This window comes from Lactuca serriola, chromosome 5 (genome assembly GCF_051521515.1).
Source record: "Lactuca serriola cultivar US96UC23 chromosome 5, Lser_US96UC23_V15, whole genome shotgun sequence".
Classification (NCBI taxonomy): domain Eukaryota; kingdom Viridiplantae; phylum Streptophyta; class Magnoliopsida; order Asterales; family Asteraceae; genus Lactuca; species Lactuca serriola.
The window spans coordinates 271,117,132-271,134,628 of NC_136412.1; the positions used below are offsets into that span (position 1 = coordinate 271,117,132).

The 17,497-nt window shown below is 35.6% G+C and overlaps 1 protein-coding gene across 1 annotated transcript; it reads left to right on the forward strand.

Moving 5' to 3' along the window:
- Positions 1 to 15,430: 15,430 nt before the first annotated feature.
- Positions 15,431 to 16,217, forward strand: LOC145050494 (uncharacterized). The gene is made up of 3 exons (XM_078998736.1): positions 15,431 to 15,871; positions 15,954 to 16,106; positions 16,179 to 16,217. The coding sequence occupies exons 1-3, from the start codon at positions 15,431 to 15,433 to the stop codon at positions 16,215 to 16,217; spliced, it is 633 nt and encodes a 210-aa protein (XP_078854862.1).
- Positions 16,218 to 17,497: the final 1,280 nt, after the last annotated feature.

The window sequence follows — 17,497 nt, forward strand, 5'->3', positions numbered from 1 at the left end:
GTTTTAAATTTCGTTCATATAAAGAAATCGGGAAAAATAGAGTTTTACCCCAGCAGTGTCACTGTCGGCTGAATATAGTAGAGATGCAAACTCCAGATAGTATTATATATATATATATATATATATATATATATATATATATATGCACACACTTCGGGGAGTCCGTTTTACCTTTAATTCTTAATGTGTTACTTAAGGTCTAAATGTGAACTCGTATGTAACCATGCTGAGTGATAATACAGTGACAGTTGACCCTCCAGGTCATACGTAGTGTAGTGATGTTTTGTCACCCCTGGGCCTAATCGGCTCGGACTGTAGCTAGCAGTCGGGATGTGGGAGTGTCCGTCCCGTATAGATCTGTATACATAGTGTTCGCTCTCCCTCCAGGAGGCTCTGGTTACACGGTGATCGCATAGTGGAGTGTGGTATCGAGAAGTAGTGTATCACATTCTATTTTAGTATGTTGTCTCATAATTAGAGTATAATGTACTTCTTAGTATAATGTATTGAGTGTTTGTTCTCTTATATAGTATATAGTATTCTCTTCGTATATTGTATAGGATTCTCTTCGTATAGTATTCTCTTCGTATAGTGTATAGTATTATATTCATATAGTGTATATATAGGGTCCTCTTCGTATAGTATTTAATATGTATAATCTCATAATTGTACTAACTATAGTGAGTATCATAGTAACTATAGTAATGAGTGCTAATCCTTAATTATACCTATTATAGTTAAAATAGAGATATTAGTTGAATGCCTTTGATACACAAAGGTGTTGAACTAACACGAATATATATGATATATAACTAAGAATTCAACGACAGTCGGACAGATAACAGAGTACCCTAAGTCCACAACCAAACAAGAACAGGAAATAAGGTGAGCTATGAGTTCTTAGTCCTTCAATCCTTACTTATATAAATATATTGGTGTAGATATGATTTGGAAATAAAATAAGTTTAAAAGCATTGAAAAATAGTTTTAGAACAATTAAACATGAATATGAGCTTGATAAACATTTAAAACAACTTTGTTGGCAAGGTAATTTGAAAGTATAGAAAATCCTTTTGGTAACAAGTTATAAATCACATGTGATTGATACCATAACTTGTTCGATTCAACTTGCATCCCCCCTAAAAGCATTTAAAAGCATTTAAAAGCATTTAAAAGGTTAATTAAGGGGTATGAACTCACCTGCAGTGAGTGGAGTGGATGGAATGCCGGGTAGGATGCTAGGTGTCAAGTGAGGACTTGAACATACCCACAGATCCTATGTAACATGCAGTGGCACGTAAGGGTATCTAATTAGTTATTTAATCACTAAATAAGTAAGTAAAGATACCCTAATGCATAAAAACACTTTGTTTTAGGTGCTAGGAGTGCTAAGGGTTGCATCTAAGGAGTGTATGACATCACTATGGAGTTTACTCCTCAAATACCCACCCTATGTGAGTTTACGGTTGAGGGACCATTTCCCCCATGAGTTTACGGCCGTAAACTCATGGGGATGGTGTGTTTGTGTGTTTTAAGGCTTCATGCTTCACAAGGAAAGGTTCTAGGGTTGATTCAAGGGCTTAAGAAGTGGTTAGGGCTCGAAATGGAACTCTTTTTGGAGTTTACGGTTTTTGAACATTCATTGGGAGTTTACTACCGTAAACCCATGAGTTTACGGCAGTAAACTCATGGTTACCCCATCCATTTCGTGTTTCAGGGTCCTTAGATCATTCATACAAGTCCCTAGTTCATTAGGCAAGAATTGGAAGGAGTTTGGGGCATCAAAACCCCTTTTGGGGTGTTTACGGTTTTGGGATATTCCCAAACCGTAAACACATGTTCTTGGGTTTATTCCATGGATTTGTAAGCACAATAAGAAGATAACTAGCTAGGAATGGTATACTTACTTAAAGGAAGCTTGCAAGGGTGTTTTAGGACCCAAAAACACTAGTGTGTTCTTGGTGATTTGAAGATGCTTGAAGATCTAAGTAAAAATCAAATTCCAAAGATGAAAATGATGTATAAACACTAGATTTAGTGTTGTATGAACGAATTTAGAGAGGAAAAACTTACATTTTGGCGGATTTGGAAGGATGAATTTATGATAGTTGAGAGAAAAGCCTTGTGTTCTTGAGTGGGGAGTGTAAGAATGAGGGCAAAAGGAGTAAACTCATGCTGTATGCATGAGTCTTGGGGAAAAGGGTGTTCACGGTCCAAACACCTCTTGTTTGTCTGTGAACACCTAACTAAGGTGTTGGGTTGTTTTGCCCGGGTACACTTTACTAACGACGACACTTATTTAGTCGTTTCACGTAAATAAATAAAAAAAATAAAACACCAAATTGACTTAAATCCGGCCAAAAATGTAATAAATATTTTTGACTAATATTTGGAGTGTTTGCATGTGGAAATTATACAAATGAAAATTTCGGGTTGTCACATCACACAATCCATTTAATGGGTCGGGATTTCGTAACAATATTATCAGGCATCCCGCTTTCAGTCTTATGTAATGAGGGGGCAAATGACTAACAGTGATCGTGTTCAATAATTCCACGACATAGAAGTTATTTATATCGTCTATGACCTCATCAAAACAATAGTAAATTCTCTCTTCTCCATGGAATCGACAGATCAAATAATCATTAATCTCATCGACACTATCATTTCTTGTGGATAGTATTGCATGCAAAATAATATAATCTTTTCTTCCGGATAGTATTGCATGCAAAATAATATAATCTGATTCATATATATTACTTTCCAAGGATTGAAAGATTGCATCAATCAAAGCATTGAATGACTTTTCTTTTTTCAGTGGAGAGAATTATTTTGTTGGAGTAATTCTTTTTTTATTGAATTATTATATATCAATACATATAGTTTTTAATATATAATATTTATACAATAATAAATATTATATTATGGGATGAGATTATTATATATTATAAAACATTATTTTATTGGGTTATTAATTCCTTTTAGTTGATTCTTTTTATAATTTCTGTTTTGTTAGACTAATTCTTTTTTATTGGATTATTATATATCAATAAATATTATTTTAATGTATAATATTTATATCATAACAAATATTATATTACTATATTATTAATTTATTTTAGTTAATTTTTGTAATTCCGTTTTTGTTTTTTTGAATTATTACTTTTATTTTATTATTTTTTTTTCATATAATAAATATTATTTTATTGGATTATTAATTTATTTTTAATGTATACTATTAATTCTTTTTAATTTTATTAGTTTCATCACAAAGTCGCTGAAATACACAAACACGTCACTTCTCATCGTCAAAAATCGACGAGATTATCGCCAAACACCTTCATCGGAGGTTCAATAAAAACCCTACCATCCTGTTCCACCTAGCAGTATTAGTAGTCACTTACGACAACCTCTTCATAATCCACTAGAATCCTTCATGTCTCACATAATGCACAACAAACCCCTATAACAATTATAAGTGGTGGTGGTGACCGGGAGATGGTGGAGATGTTTTCCCTATGGTTTCTCATTATAAGCTACCTCCAATGAAGGTGTTTGGCAATGATCTTGGCGATTTTGATGATGAGAGACGGTGATTTTGCATATCTCATGACTTTGTGGTGGAACTAATAAAATTAACAAGAACTAATATTATACATTAAAAATATCCAATAAAATAATATTTAGTATATAAAGAAAATAATAAATTAAAAGTAATAATCCAATAAAAATAATTTTAAAAATAGGAATTACAAAAGTAACTAAAAGAATTTCAGATGAAGTGTTCTTGAAGAATTTTAGGAAGCTTCTGTAACTGACCATATGGTTGAAAGGAAGAGGGTATTTCAAGAAACCACTGCCATTAAAGCTTCGGCTTTGGAAGAATCTTTATGTTGGACATACGTATGGAGAAGGGATGTATAGGTTGGATGCCCTCTCATTTGATGTAGGAGATCTTCAAAAAAATTCTCTGCACTATTTATACCACAAATTTTTGCAATGGAGTCCAAGTGAACAACGTAATCTCCTTCTACTAACTTGATATCTTGTTGTAAATTCATCCATTCACAAACTTTCAGAATAACCCAATTAAGGTCAGCATCAACATTCTTTTGTTTTGGATATTGTCTAAAAAAAGCTTCAGGTCGAAAGTAATTTTCAAACCGAAAAGTTACACATCCCAGTAGTGATGAGTTTGAGCCAAAATGTAACACCCATAAAAATCATGCCAAATTTAAAATTTTTAAAACATTTCAAAGCACATGATTATTAAAAAACTTGTTTTCAAAATAGTATATTGTCAGAGTATCCCAAAATCAAATCATAAAATCATAAAATATGAGGAGCGGTACGATCACGCCTTCGCCTTCCCGCGATCATCAGAAGTACCTGAAACAATAATCGATAAATGTAAGCTCGAAGGCTTAGTGAGTTACCCCCAAAATACCAACGCCATACATATATAACCATATCATTCAAACATATAAGCAACAATGCAACATGCATAATGAGCCATCAGTCTGACTGGACCGACTCCTGGTCCTCAGTCTATCTGGACCAATCTCCGAGCCCTTAGCACGTCTGGACTGCCCTCCTCGGGGCCTTCAGCCTATCCGGACAGCTCGTTGGGCCTTCGGCCTGATTAGATTTTCCCGGCCCAGGCCTGTAGTCTACCCAGTCCGCCCAGGGTGTCTTGGCCTACTACACACAGCAGGACCTACCTCAACCCTTTCCCCTAACCAATAAACATGTGCACATAAATATAATCGCTAGCATGCAATAATAGATAGTCATACAGATCTAACCGATCTCTAACATAAAAACCATCCTACAACCAGGATATCAATCAAATAGATTACTAGCATAGCAACCATCCTAATCCAGGATGTAATCTAACATAGCAACCATCCTAAACCAGGATGTAAATCATAAAGGGTCGGCCTTGGTGTCGTAGACCCTGTTGATATAGTGAGGAGAACTCACCTCACGATGTCGCACTGAAGTGATAGGCTCAAACTCTCGAATCACCAACATGAACTCCACCACCTGTAATCACCATAAAACCCTTTTCCATAAATTTCCAATTTACCAAAATACCCCCAGGGGTAAACTGGTCTACCCTTGGTTAAAGTCAACAACCCATGCTGACCCGAATCGTCGAGTGCAGTTCACCGACTCGTTGAGTCCTTCCTGAAATCGAGAAGTCATAAAATCCTTGATTAACTCGTCGAGTTTCCCTATAACTCACCGAGTTCGTGCGTGTCCAAAGGTTGGGAAAACCCTAGCCGCCTCGGCGAGTCAGAGACTGACTCGCCGAGCCCAAGGCAATCTCCATCGGACTCGCCGAGTTGTTCATCAACTCGTCGAGTTCATGACCATCTTCATATGACTCGCCGAGTCCCTTCAATCCTTCATCCATGCAGATGTTTTTTAGGTCATACAAAGAATTGATACTGCAGATTTGAGCTCCTAGGGAATGTTTATCACGTAAAGTTGCAAACTTTACGTGCATGCAAGATGATAATGGCCCAAAACAAGCTAAAGGAGTGGCTTAAGATAAGGGAAAGGCCATAGATCAACAAAGACTGGAACTTTATGACAAAGAGGGGCTAAAGGAGTCCAGATCTGAGATTACAACCTTAGATCTTGAACCAAATCGGATATCCACTCCGAAACCCCAAAAAGGGATCTAAACACATAAATGAAGAGATCTAACTAAAGGGGAGTCAAGGTAACAACTTGTTACCTTCAAAACGATCCCAAGACAGAGAAGATTTTGGATCTACAATAGCCCCTTGCTTCACACCTCTTGAACTCCAAGCCCTTTACTCTAAGAATCTTATTTCAAGATAAGAAGCACACAAAAATAGAGGAAAGCACAAATTAGGGTTTATGAATTCGAGGGATGCAATAAGAGAGGCTAGGGAGAATAAGTGGTCCTTAAATAGGGTGCAAATCCCCGGAATATAGGGTTTCATCTGTCAGCTCCTACTCGTCGAGTCCCTTATTGGACTCAGCGAGTAAGTCACTAAAACATGCGAACCAACCTGCTGCTACTCGACAAGTAGGGCAACCAACTCATCGAGTAGACCTTGAAAATAACAAACTTCTTATATTAATTCAATACCTAAGAATCGGGGCGTTACAAAAAAAGAACATCCTATATGCTCATGCAAACCCTAATGCTTGGATCTAGGTTTCCCTAATTGTACATGCATTCATCCAAGACTTTCAAACCCTAGATCTAATGAGTATAATTCGAAATTTATGTGACAAATCAGATCTAGATTATTACCTCTTGTTGTTTGCTTGAATCATCTTGTCTTTGAAGCTTAGAGTCACAAGTGTCACTCTTCTAATGACTTACAAAAACAAATAGCAAAAGAATGATCTTGGAAAGAGGTTGGAAGAGGCACAATTTTGGCTATGATCTTTCTAGGGTTTCAAGTGGCTGCAAATTGTAAGCCTTAGGGTCTTATTTATACTGGAGCCGCTAGGGTTTCAGTCTAAACCCTAATGGACAACTTAGGCCTTAAGCTATCCAAGGAAGCTTCTAGAATAGGGTCTTATGGCCAAAATTATGGATGGACACATCCTAATTTCTTCCATGCCTAGTCCAAGAGGCTCCTCATCCCAATACTCAACTATCACATATTTGACAGTTTAAGTCCCTGTTATTAAATTAATGTATTTTAGCCACATAATTAATTTCTTAATTAATTCTTGTCTAATATTAATTTAATTATATGATTTCTCCATTAATATATTATTCATATAACATATTAATAAATCATAATAACCTCTTTCTTAATAAATCATCCTATCATGTTGCTTTGGTGAAGGTAACCCAAAAGGACCATGCACAACCGGGTCAAGTACTTACCAAATATAGTTACGAGCTTAAACACTAATCCAACAAGTAGAACTAAAGTTGTTTTCTTAATAAAATGTTAGGGGTACTTCTAATTTGAAGCCGATAAGCATTAATCAGGATGTCGAGATATACGAGGGGATTCATACAAAATTGACTGTGTAAAATTCAAATAGATTAGATGTTGGTGATTTGTTTCACTAATGTGATTTAAGTGTAATGGGATTACTTTGTTGACCAAAAGTGATATTGATAAATATTAAACAAGTAAGGAAGGTGTGGTGTGCAACTTGTTTAAATTTATTTAAGATTAAAAGTAGACTGTCATTTAGGGCGAAGCCCCTGAACAAATGGGGGTCCAGGGGCAGCGCCCCTGGGAACGGGGTCCAAGGGGCGGCAGCCCCTGACGGGGTCTAAAGGGCAGAGCCCCTGGCTGGGATCGAGCAAGAGTACTACTCAAGCTGAAGATGTTTCTGGTGGTGCAAGTTCTGTACCTGAACCTAGGAAAAGCACCAGAGCTAGAAAAGCTAAGTCTTTTGGATCTGATTTTCAACTATATTTAGTTGAAGGAACAAGGAATGAAACTATTTCTCAATATCAATATTGTTTTAATATTGAAGAGGATCCAAAGGCTTTTAGTGAAGCTATGGCTTTTAGGGATGTTCATTTCTGGAAAGAGGCAATTCATAATGAGATTGATTCTATCATGCATAACAATACTTGGGTATTGGCTGATTTACCTCATGGTTGCAAGACATTAGGATGTAAATGGATCCTCAAAAGAAAAATGAAGGTGGATGGCACAATTGATAAGTATAAAGCCAGATTGGTTATCCAAGGCTTTAGACAAAAGGAAGACATTTATTTCTTTGATACTTATGCTCCTGTTGCCATAATTTGTACTATTATATTATTATTATCTCTTGCAGATATACATAATCTTGTGATTCACCAAATGGATGTGAAAACTGCATTCTTCAATGGTGACTTGGATGAGGAAATATACATGAAACAGCCTGAAGGTTTTGTGATGCCTGGAAATGAACACAAAGTGTGCAAGTTGAAGAAATCATTATATGGTTTGAAACAAGCACAAAAACAATGGCATCAAAAGTTTGATGATGTTGTCTTGTCTAATGGTTTTGCATTAAACCAAGCTGACACATGTGTATATAGCAAATTTTATACTTCTAGTAAAGGAGTCATGATTTGCTTATATGTAGATGATATGTTGATTTTTGGTACTGATTTAGAAGAAGTTGATAAAACCAAGAAATTTTTATCATCTAGTTTTGATATGAAAGACATGGGGGAGGCTGAGGTAATTCTTTGTATAAGAATTAGAAAAGGAAACAATTGGATTTCAATTTCTCAATCTCATTATATTGAGAAGATATTGAAAAAGTTTAACTTTGAGAATTGTTCTCATGTTAGCACTCATATAGATCCTAGTCTTAAGCTTCTACCTAATAAAGGATCTCCGGTGTCACAACTTGAATACTCAAGGGCTATTGGTTGTCTCATGTATGCCATGATTAGTACTAGGCTTGATATAACTTATGTTGTGGGAAGGCTTAGTAGATATACTAGTAATCCTAGTTCATATCATTGGAAAGCTGTGAGTAGAGTATTCAAGTATTTGAAAGGGACCATGAATTATGGTTTAACTTATAGTGGATATCCTTCTATTTTGGAAGGTTATTCAGATGCTAGCTGGATTAACAACTTAGAGGATCACTTCTCTACAAGTAGTTGGGTGTTTCTTCTTGGAGGAGGTGCCATTTCTTAGGCATCTAAGAAACAGACTTGTATTACTAACTCAACCATGGAGTCTAAGTTTGTTGCATTGTCTGCTGCTGGTAAAGAAGCTGAGTGGCTAAGGAATTTGATTTATGAAATTCCATTATGGCCCAAACCGATATCTACCATTTCTATCAGATGTGATAGTGCTGTAACCTTGGCTAAGGCTTATAGTCAAGTGTACAATGGTAAGTCTAGACATTTAGGTGTTAGACATAGCATGATTCGTGAGCTCATCATGAATGGTGTGATATCTGTGGAGTTTGTAAGAACTCAGTTGAATTTGGCCGATCATCTAACCAAAGGGTTAGCAAGAAATATTGTGCACAAGGCGGCTATAGGGATGGGTTTAAAGTCCACTTAAATCTTTTATATTGAGATACCTAATTCCCATCTAATGCAATATTAGATGATGAATTCAATGTGGAAAGCTTGATATTTAAAGATTGGAACACATTTTATCATCATCCCAAGGTATGTGTTCAGTTTTGCAAGTTAAGGAGGTTGAAATTTTATTTCATAATACTTCTTTGAAAAATTGCATTTGCAGGTGCAAGAAGAAAAGAACTACCTATATATACATGAAGTTTAGCTGCTTCAAGAAGTTGGGACTTGACTTTGATATGCTTATTGAAGGATAGGACACAAGCTAGTAAAATATAGTGTCAAGTTAGAACTTTGAGAATGTAAACTATTGTGTATATTATCGTCATGTATTCACTTAGAATAGAAAAGGTTCAATCCTTAGTGACACCCTGATATTCGAATAATTGGAATGAATAATATACTAATGTGAAATTCAATCGTCACGATATTTCATTTATGCATCAGTTTGTTGTTATGTTTTTGTTTTTAATTAATCCAGATCACATTTAAATGGGGGAGGTTTGTAGGTGATTTGTTTCACTAATGTGATTTAAATGTAATGGGATTACTTTGTTGACCAAAAGTGATATTGATAAATATTAAACAAGTAAGGAATGTGTGGAGTGCACACTTGTTTAAATTTATTCAAGATTAAAAGTAGACTATCATTTAGGGGCGAAGCCCCTAAACGACGGTGGTCCGGGGGCAGCGCCCCTAGGAGCGGGGTCTAAGGTGCGGCAGCCCCTGGCAGGGTCCAAGGGGCAGAGCCCCTAGCTGAGATGCAAATTTAGAATATTTGACCCGTTTTTGGCTTGATATTAATCATTATAGAAAACCCGGATTTAAAACAGTTTTTTTTTTTACCGTTGTCAAACTGTTTTATGACAGTTTTGACAGTTACAAATGAGGTATTTAACCAATTTTGGTCAGTTTTTTCTGGTACTCACGAATTTCATATATATCATTCTCTGTTCTTTTCTCTTCTGAGTCTTATCCAATCAAAGATTAGGGAGTACCACCCAATACTTTGATTTGATAGTGAAATCACAATTTTCAGAATTCTCAAAGCTATTATTATCCCAATTTTCTAACATTAGATTCGATTCGAAATGATGCCCAAAAATTACGTAATGTGAACGAGAGACATGAGTACCCCGAGGGCGTGTTTGTAACGCTTTAGCTTCTAGAGCTCTCGTACTATGCGATTAAGCTCGTACTTATGAACTACGTGCCCTTCCTCCTTCCATTTCTTTATGGTAATAAGGGACTGCGTTTCTTCTAAACCAGGCTAAGAAGCCTTCGACCTAAGGTGTCCTTTCTGTCACCGACGTTTTTCCTGGATGCAATGGTGATGGCACAACGGGATGGGGGCTAGAGCTGGGACTTTCGAAGCTTGACTCATCTTATGAGTGTTATTATAGATGTCTACTACAAAGGTTTAACACATACGACGTTTTATGAGCCTAACTCATCTTATGAGTGTTATTATAGATGTCTACTACAAAGGTTTAACACATACGATGTTTTATGAGCCTAACTCATCTTATGAGTCTTATTATAGATGTTGTCTTGGTTCAGTAGGATTCCTTACACACTATGAGTTTAATTTTTGAACATTGTGTAACGAAATCTACAACATAAAGCTATGATATTTTTATCATCAATATTAATATTATATAAAATATTGACTTCAATTAAAGACTATAATTGGACCAATTAAAATTAGACATGTATGAGGTTACATTACACATCGTTTTTAATCCAATTTAATCAATGTCATTAAATGTATAGGTATGATAATCATGGTGATTTAGTTATCCTTTAAATATATGATTAAAGTCGTATTGATTCGATATTTATATATAAGATGGACCAGATTGTTTTAAAGAAAATTATGTAAACATGAATAACAGTTTGCCTAAAAATCTATAATACAATGTTAACACACAAATGGGAGATTGTTAGAAACTTAGAATCTAAAATAATAAATAATTATTTTATTATAAATTACTAAATATTTATTTTATTATATACTAACAGTTAATATGGGTATTATATACACAATGGTCATTCAACGGAATTAAATTGATGCCATTATTACTGTTCAATGGATACTTTAAACCTTTTATATATATAATGGATGATTCCAACTTACAAAGATATACAAACATTTTCTATACAATTTTGATCTCCATCGTCATAGATTGTTTGAAGAAATAGCATACGGCGGTTCTAGTTAGGTGCCTGGTGTGGCACTGGCAACACCTAGCTTCCGTGCATATAGTAGAAATTTTTTTGTTTTTTTTTTTTTTTTTTGTTTTTTTGTTTTTTTTTTTTTTTTTTAAATTTTTACATGTTGTGTCACTATGTAAAACAAATCGTGAAACTACTAAAAAAATTTTGTGCAACTAAATAAAAAAAATTGTCACTCTATCGGGAATTACCAAACGAAAACAAGTTATAATGAGCTCAATGTTTTAATCAATTATTGTCTAATAGCCCAATTGTCCAAAGCCCAAAATAAAACATTAATTGGATAAATTAGCAATTTGGTTAATTGCTTGTAAAAAAATAGTCCAATCCTACTTGAGTAAATGTATTATCGGTACAAGAAAGCAAAAAAAGGATAATAAACAAATAAAAATAAAAGTAACGACTACAAAATCGGCCGACTTCCGGACCTCCTGCTCTGTTCGCACAATCCTTCATTGTTCCTGGCTTGGCTTCATTGTTCGATCGATCAAGTATCAACATTTAACAATCGGCCAATCGGGTGAACCCAAGCAAGTAACAAAAATCGACTTCCTTAGTTTCTTCGATTTCTATTTTCTTGGTTAAAAAATCGACTTCAAAGCCCTAGAATGAAGCAAATAAGTTTTACCAATTCATTTAGGTATTAAAAATTGATATGTTTTTTTGAAGTTATTGATTGGATAGGGTTAAATTGATTTGTTTCATTGAACTTATGTTATTTGCTTAGGTTATATTGCTATGTTTTTTTTTATTGAATTTATTGTTTGATTAGGTGAAATTGTTATGTTTTATTGAATTTATTGTTTGATTAGATAAAAGCAACTTGTTTTATTGAAGTCATTGTTTGATTAGGTGTAATTGTTTTGTTTTTATAGGTTAAACTAAGTGGTTTTCTTACCAAAAGACTATTAAGGATATACAGTCTCAGCCCATTATACAACATCAACAACAGCCCAATACATCAGCCCATGAGCAATCTGAAGATCCGATCCAAGGAGCTGATATAACACGTTTATAACTCACCTGTATATTCAAATGTATAGCCAATCAGATTCTATATTTGTGCCTACAGAATAGCTCTATTCCAGTTGTATAATTTGTTGTAAACAGCCTATATAAGAGATATTCATCAATGAACAAATTAATTCATTTTGACAATACAATTATTTTTCCATATGGTATAAGAGCTCCAATAGCTCCTCTGAGTTTTCTTTCCGATCCTATTCCATCGATTCTTCCATGGCGATCATTGAAGTCAACACTCATACACACTTTCCAATCAAGCTCACTGCAAACAACTTTCCGGTTTGGAGGAAACAAGTAATAGCTACCCTAACTGGGTTAGGTTTGGAAGGCTATGTCACAGGCACAATCGAAGCCCCATCAAAGGTTCTACCAACTGATGCAACAAAAGAAAGTCAGCCTACAAATGCTATGATCCTACAACCCACAAACTATATCACTCAAGACATGTTGAGTTCATTGAGCATACTTATCCCTGTCACGCTGATTCACAAATAACTTTACCCACAACTGATTCCCTTTGCTCACCATCACATACAGCTCCAGTCATCTCTACCCCTGCCTTCGCTATCTCACCACCACTCTTCCCGCCATCAGCAACTAGAACTCTTCCAGATATTGAACCAACAGTTGCATCTCCTCAGATAATTCCAAACACTGCCCCAACCCAACAGCCCTCATCATCACCCATACACACACCACCTCAGTCTCCTACACAACAACCAACCACCTCCTCATCAAATATTGATCCGCCTATTGTATCTGCCACACCTTATCCACAACGAAACCGAAAACGGAACTCAAAATACTTCAACAACAACCTCATAAATACTACCACCCTACATCCGATACCTACAACCCTTGAACCTACTGCCCATAATCAAGCTTCTAAAGACCCCAAATGGAGATCTGCAATGGACTCCGAGTTTAATGCACTCATTCAAAACAATACTTGGGAACTAGTTCCTGCTTCCAATCACACACCCATAGGCTGCAAATGGGTTTTTCGAATAAAACGAAATCCGGATGGCTCCATCTCAAAATACAAAGCCCGTCTCGTAGCCAAAGGTTTCTTACAACAATATGGCAAGGACTATTTTGATACTTTCAGCCCAGTCACTAAACCTATTACTATACGCACTGTGTTATCCATTGCTCTTTCCAACAATTGGCCATTAAGACAATTAGATGTTAACAATGCGTTTCTTCATGGAACACTTCATGAAGAAGTATTCATGACACAACCACCTGGCTACACTGATCCCCAATACCCTACTCATATTTGCAAACTCAAGAAATCTATCTACGGCTTAAAACAAGCCCCACGGGCTTGGTACATCGAACTTACTACCTTCTTAATTCGGTTTGGGTTCAAAAAATCATTAGCTGATTTGTCACTATTCATCTATCGAAATAAATCAATAACTTGTTACTTCATGGTCTATGTAGATGATATAGTACTCACCGATAACCATTCCCACTTTCTTGATCACTTTATCACTTCTCTAAGTGCAAAGTTTTCTCTAAAAGATCTTGGTGCATTACATCACTTCCTTGGTGTAGAAGTTATTCCTACACCAACTGGCTTGTTTCTCTCTCAACACCGACATATACAAGACATCCTTACTCAGTTTCACATGGAAGGTGCAAAAGAAGTCTCCACTCCTCTTAGTGCTACTGAACCTTTATCCATCACCGATCAGTCCCCCACCGTAGATGCTACCCTGTATCGTAAACTTGTAGGTTCTCTTCAATATCTTGCATTTACACGTCCTGACATCTCCTTTGCTATCAATAAACTTTCCCAGTTCATGCATAATCCCCGTCAAAATCATTGGCAAGCACTTAAGCGTCTTCTACGTTATCTTAAAGGCACCATTCACCATGGTCTTGTTCTCAATCGAAACTCGTCTCTCACTCTCTCGGTATTTTCTGATTCTGATTGGGGAGGTGTTCACAGTGCAGGTAGATCAACAACTGCTTACTTACTTTATTTGGGTACTAACATTTTTTCATGGAAGTCAACAAAACAAAAATCTGTTTCTCGCTCATCAACGGAGGCCGAGTACAAAGCGTTAGCCAATGCCACTGCTGAACTCATATGGTTAAAGAATTTACTACAAGAATTGGGCATCACGCCTACAACTACTCCTACATTATTTTGTGACAACACTGGTGCTACTTATTTGTGTGCAAACCCTGTTTATCACTCCAGAATGAAGCACATTGATTTGGATTACCATTTTGTTAGGGAACAAATCTCTTCTGGTCTTCTCAAGGTTTTTCATGTCAACTCTCAAGATCAACTCGCGGATATGTTAACTAAGCCACTTTCTCGTGCTCCCTTTTTGCGAAACAGATCCAAGATTGGAGTCTCCGATGGATCCTCCATCTTGCGGGGGCGTATTAAGGATATACAGTCTCAGCCCATATACAGCATCAACAACAGCCCAATACATCAGCCCATGAGCAATCTGAAGATCCGATCCAAGGAGCTGATATAACACGTTTATAACTCACCTGTATATTCAAATGTATAGTCAATCAGATTCTATATTTGTGCCTACAGAATAGCTCTATTCCAGTTGTATAATTTGTTGTAAATAGCCTATATAAGAGATATTCATCAATGAACAAATTAATTCATTTTGACAATACAATTATTTCTCCATAAAGACAAAGACCTAATCCTAATGGAAGTGGTGAAGAATGTTCCTAAATACCAATCACCAATCAATCAATCCCTTCCGTTCCTAATTCTAATGCAACTCCACAAACACCAATCACCAATCAATCAATCCCTTCGGTTTCTAATGCAACTCCACAAACACCATGCTCTAACCAACCTAATGATAATGTTGACTTGAAAGATCTTCAAAAGGACATGTCGAATAGGCCAAAGATTACAAGTTACAAATCAAACATAAGAGATGAAGTAAAAAGAGTGTATTTGCTTCAAGGAGTTTGTCAAGTAAGGGCACATAAGTTTCCCCAAAAAAAATAGGTGATAGATTTAGAAGATTCGTTCCTTCATGGTTTGATGACTTTGATTGGTTGGAATATAGTGTGAAAAAGAATAGTGCATATTGTTTATATTGTTATGTATGTGGAGACCTCATGGGACAAAAAGGATGGAGAGTTGGATTTGTTTCCCAAGGTTATGATACTTGGAATAAAAAAGATGCATTTCGGACTCATGTGGGTGGTGTTAATAGTTTTCACAACAAAGAAAAAGAAAAGTGTGAGTTTTTGATCAGGGAAAAGCAAGCTATTAATGTAGTCTTGAGGAGGCAAACCGAAGCGGAGGACCGCAAATATAAAGCCCGATTACATGTTTATGTTATTGTTGTTAGACTTTTATTGAAAACCGGTTTACCATTTTGTCGTCATGATGAGTTGGTTAACTCTGAAAATAAAGGGCTTTACATTGAAGTGTTAAAAGCCATTCGAGAGGCTAGTGAAGATATTTTCAACAATACTTTAGAAAATGCTCCTAAAAACAATCAACTAATTTCCCCTAAAATTAAAAAAGAACTTGTGCAATGTTTTGCACAAGAAGTAATTTTGAGTATTTGTGAAGAGATTGGTCGAGATGTCTTTGGTTTACTAGTTGATGAATCTAGTGATGTTTCAAAAAAAGGAACAAATGGCTTTTGTTTTGTGTTATGTCGATAATTTTGGCTTTGTGAAAGAAAGATTCATAGGACTAGTGCACGTGAAGGATACATCCTCTTTGATACTCAAAAACGTCATAAATGAAGTACTTACGAGTAATAAGCTGAGTTTTAGTCAGGTAATTTATTTTTTACCTTTTTGTTATTTCAGTTTAAATTTAATATATATTAATTGTTTTAAATTTTAATAGATAAGAGGACAAGGTTACGATACAGCAAGCAATATGTGAGATCTCAATGGTAAGTCTAGAAAGATGTTTTTCAAAGATGAAGCTCTTGAAGACCGACTTGCATAACAAAATTGGCGATGACTTTTTGAACGATGCATTGCTTTGTAATGTGGAGACCGAAGCACTTACAAAAGTTGAGAATGAAAAAGTAATTGAGCAGTTTCAAAAGATGTCTGCATGAAGAGGACAAATTTAAATTGTAGTAGATTGTTGTTGTATTATGTTTAACTAGAAAAAAAAATTTGTATTAGACGTTTTATATTATGTTTGACTGGAAATTTTTTTATGTTTTATATTATGTTTGACAGGAAAAAAAATTGTGCAACCCCTATTACTAATTCCTGTATCCGCTAAGTATTTGATGAGGAAGGCCGCTAAAAAAAGAATTCTAGTTCGTTGTAAGAATTTCACATCAAAAAGATGACAAAATTGATGAATTGATCAATCGATCATAGTATATATTTCTTTTACATATTAATAATTCAATAACATGGTTCGATGTATGGTTTATAGTATGGGGTTGATTTTTCCACAAATGTTTTCTATTCATCCACTAAAAAAATAGTTGATGGACAATTATAACCTCATTTAATTTATAGTAAGTTACATACACCAAATCTACAAACACCCTGTCGTTGAAAAAACCAAATAATCCTTCTTCATCTGCTTCCTTTTCGGTCGCTACCATAGAGCTAGCAGGTCCTACGGTTACCATCTCCGACGACCACCACAACTAAACCTCCCTCCTTCTCCCACCACAACTAAACTTTTGGCACTCTCACTCAAAAGTAGAAACCCACCGTCAGCCACCATATCCCATCTCTTTCCTGATCATTATCTTCTACAACAATTAATATATAACCATATATCATCTTATAATAGTAGATTGTAAAAATTAAGTGTTTTTGGATGTTGGGATAAATACAAGTGGGATTTCCCAAGAAACAAAGATTGTTTCATGCCACGAGTAAACACCTAAAGGTTCATGTGGATTTTGCATGTGATCAAGGTAACAAGATTGTTAAAAATGGTGGAAAATAAGGTTGAAGATTATAAATTTAATGAATATGGTGCCTTAGTTACAGAAATTAAAAGAAAGCGAACGCCTTCATGAATTGATCTTGGATGCTATATGCTTTACATTAACGGTGGAGCCTTACTCATCTACATGGCGTTTGTTTCAGTGAGTTGTAGGTTAGTCAGAGAGAGTTGTTTATAGGTTCCTTCAACAGTGTTTCAGCGTGTAGCAGTTTCTTCGGAGAGAGTTGTTTATAGGTTCC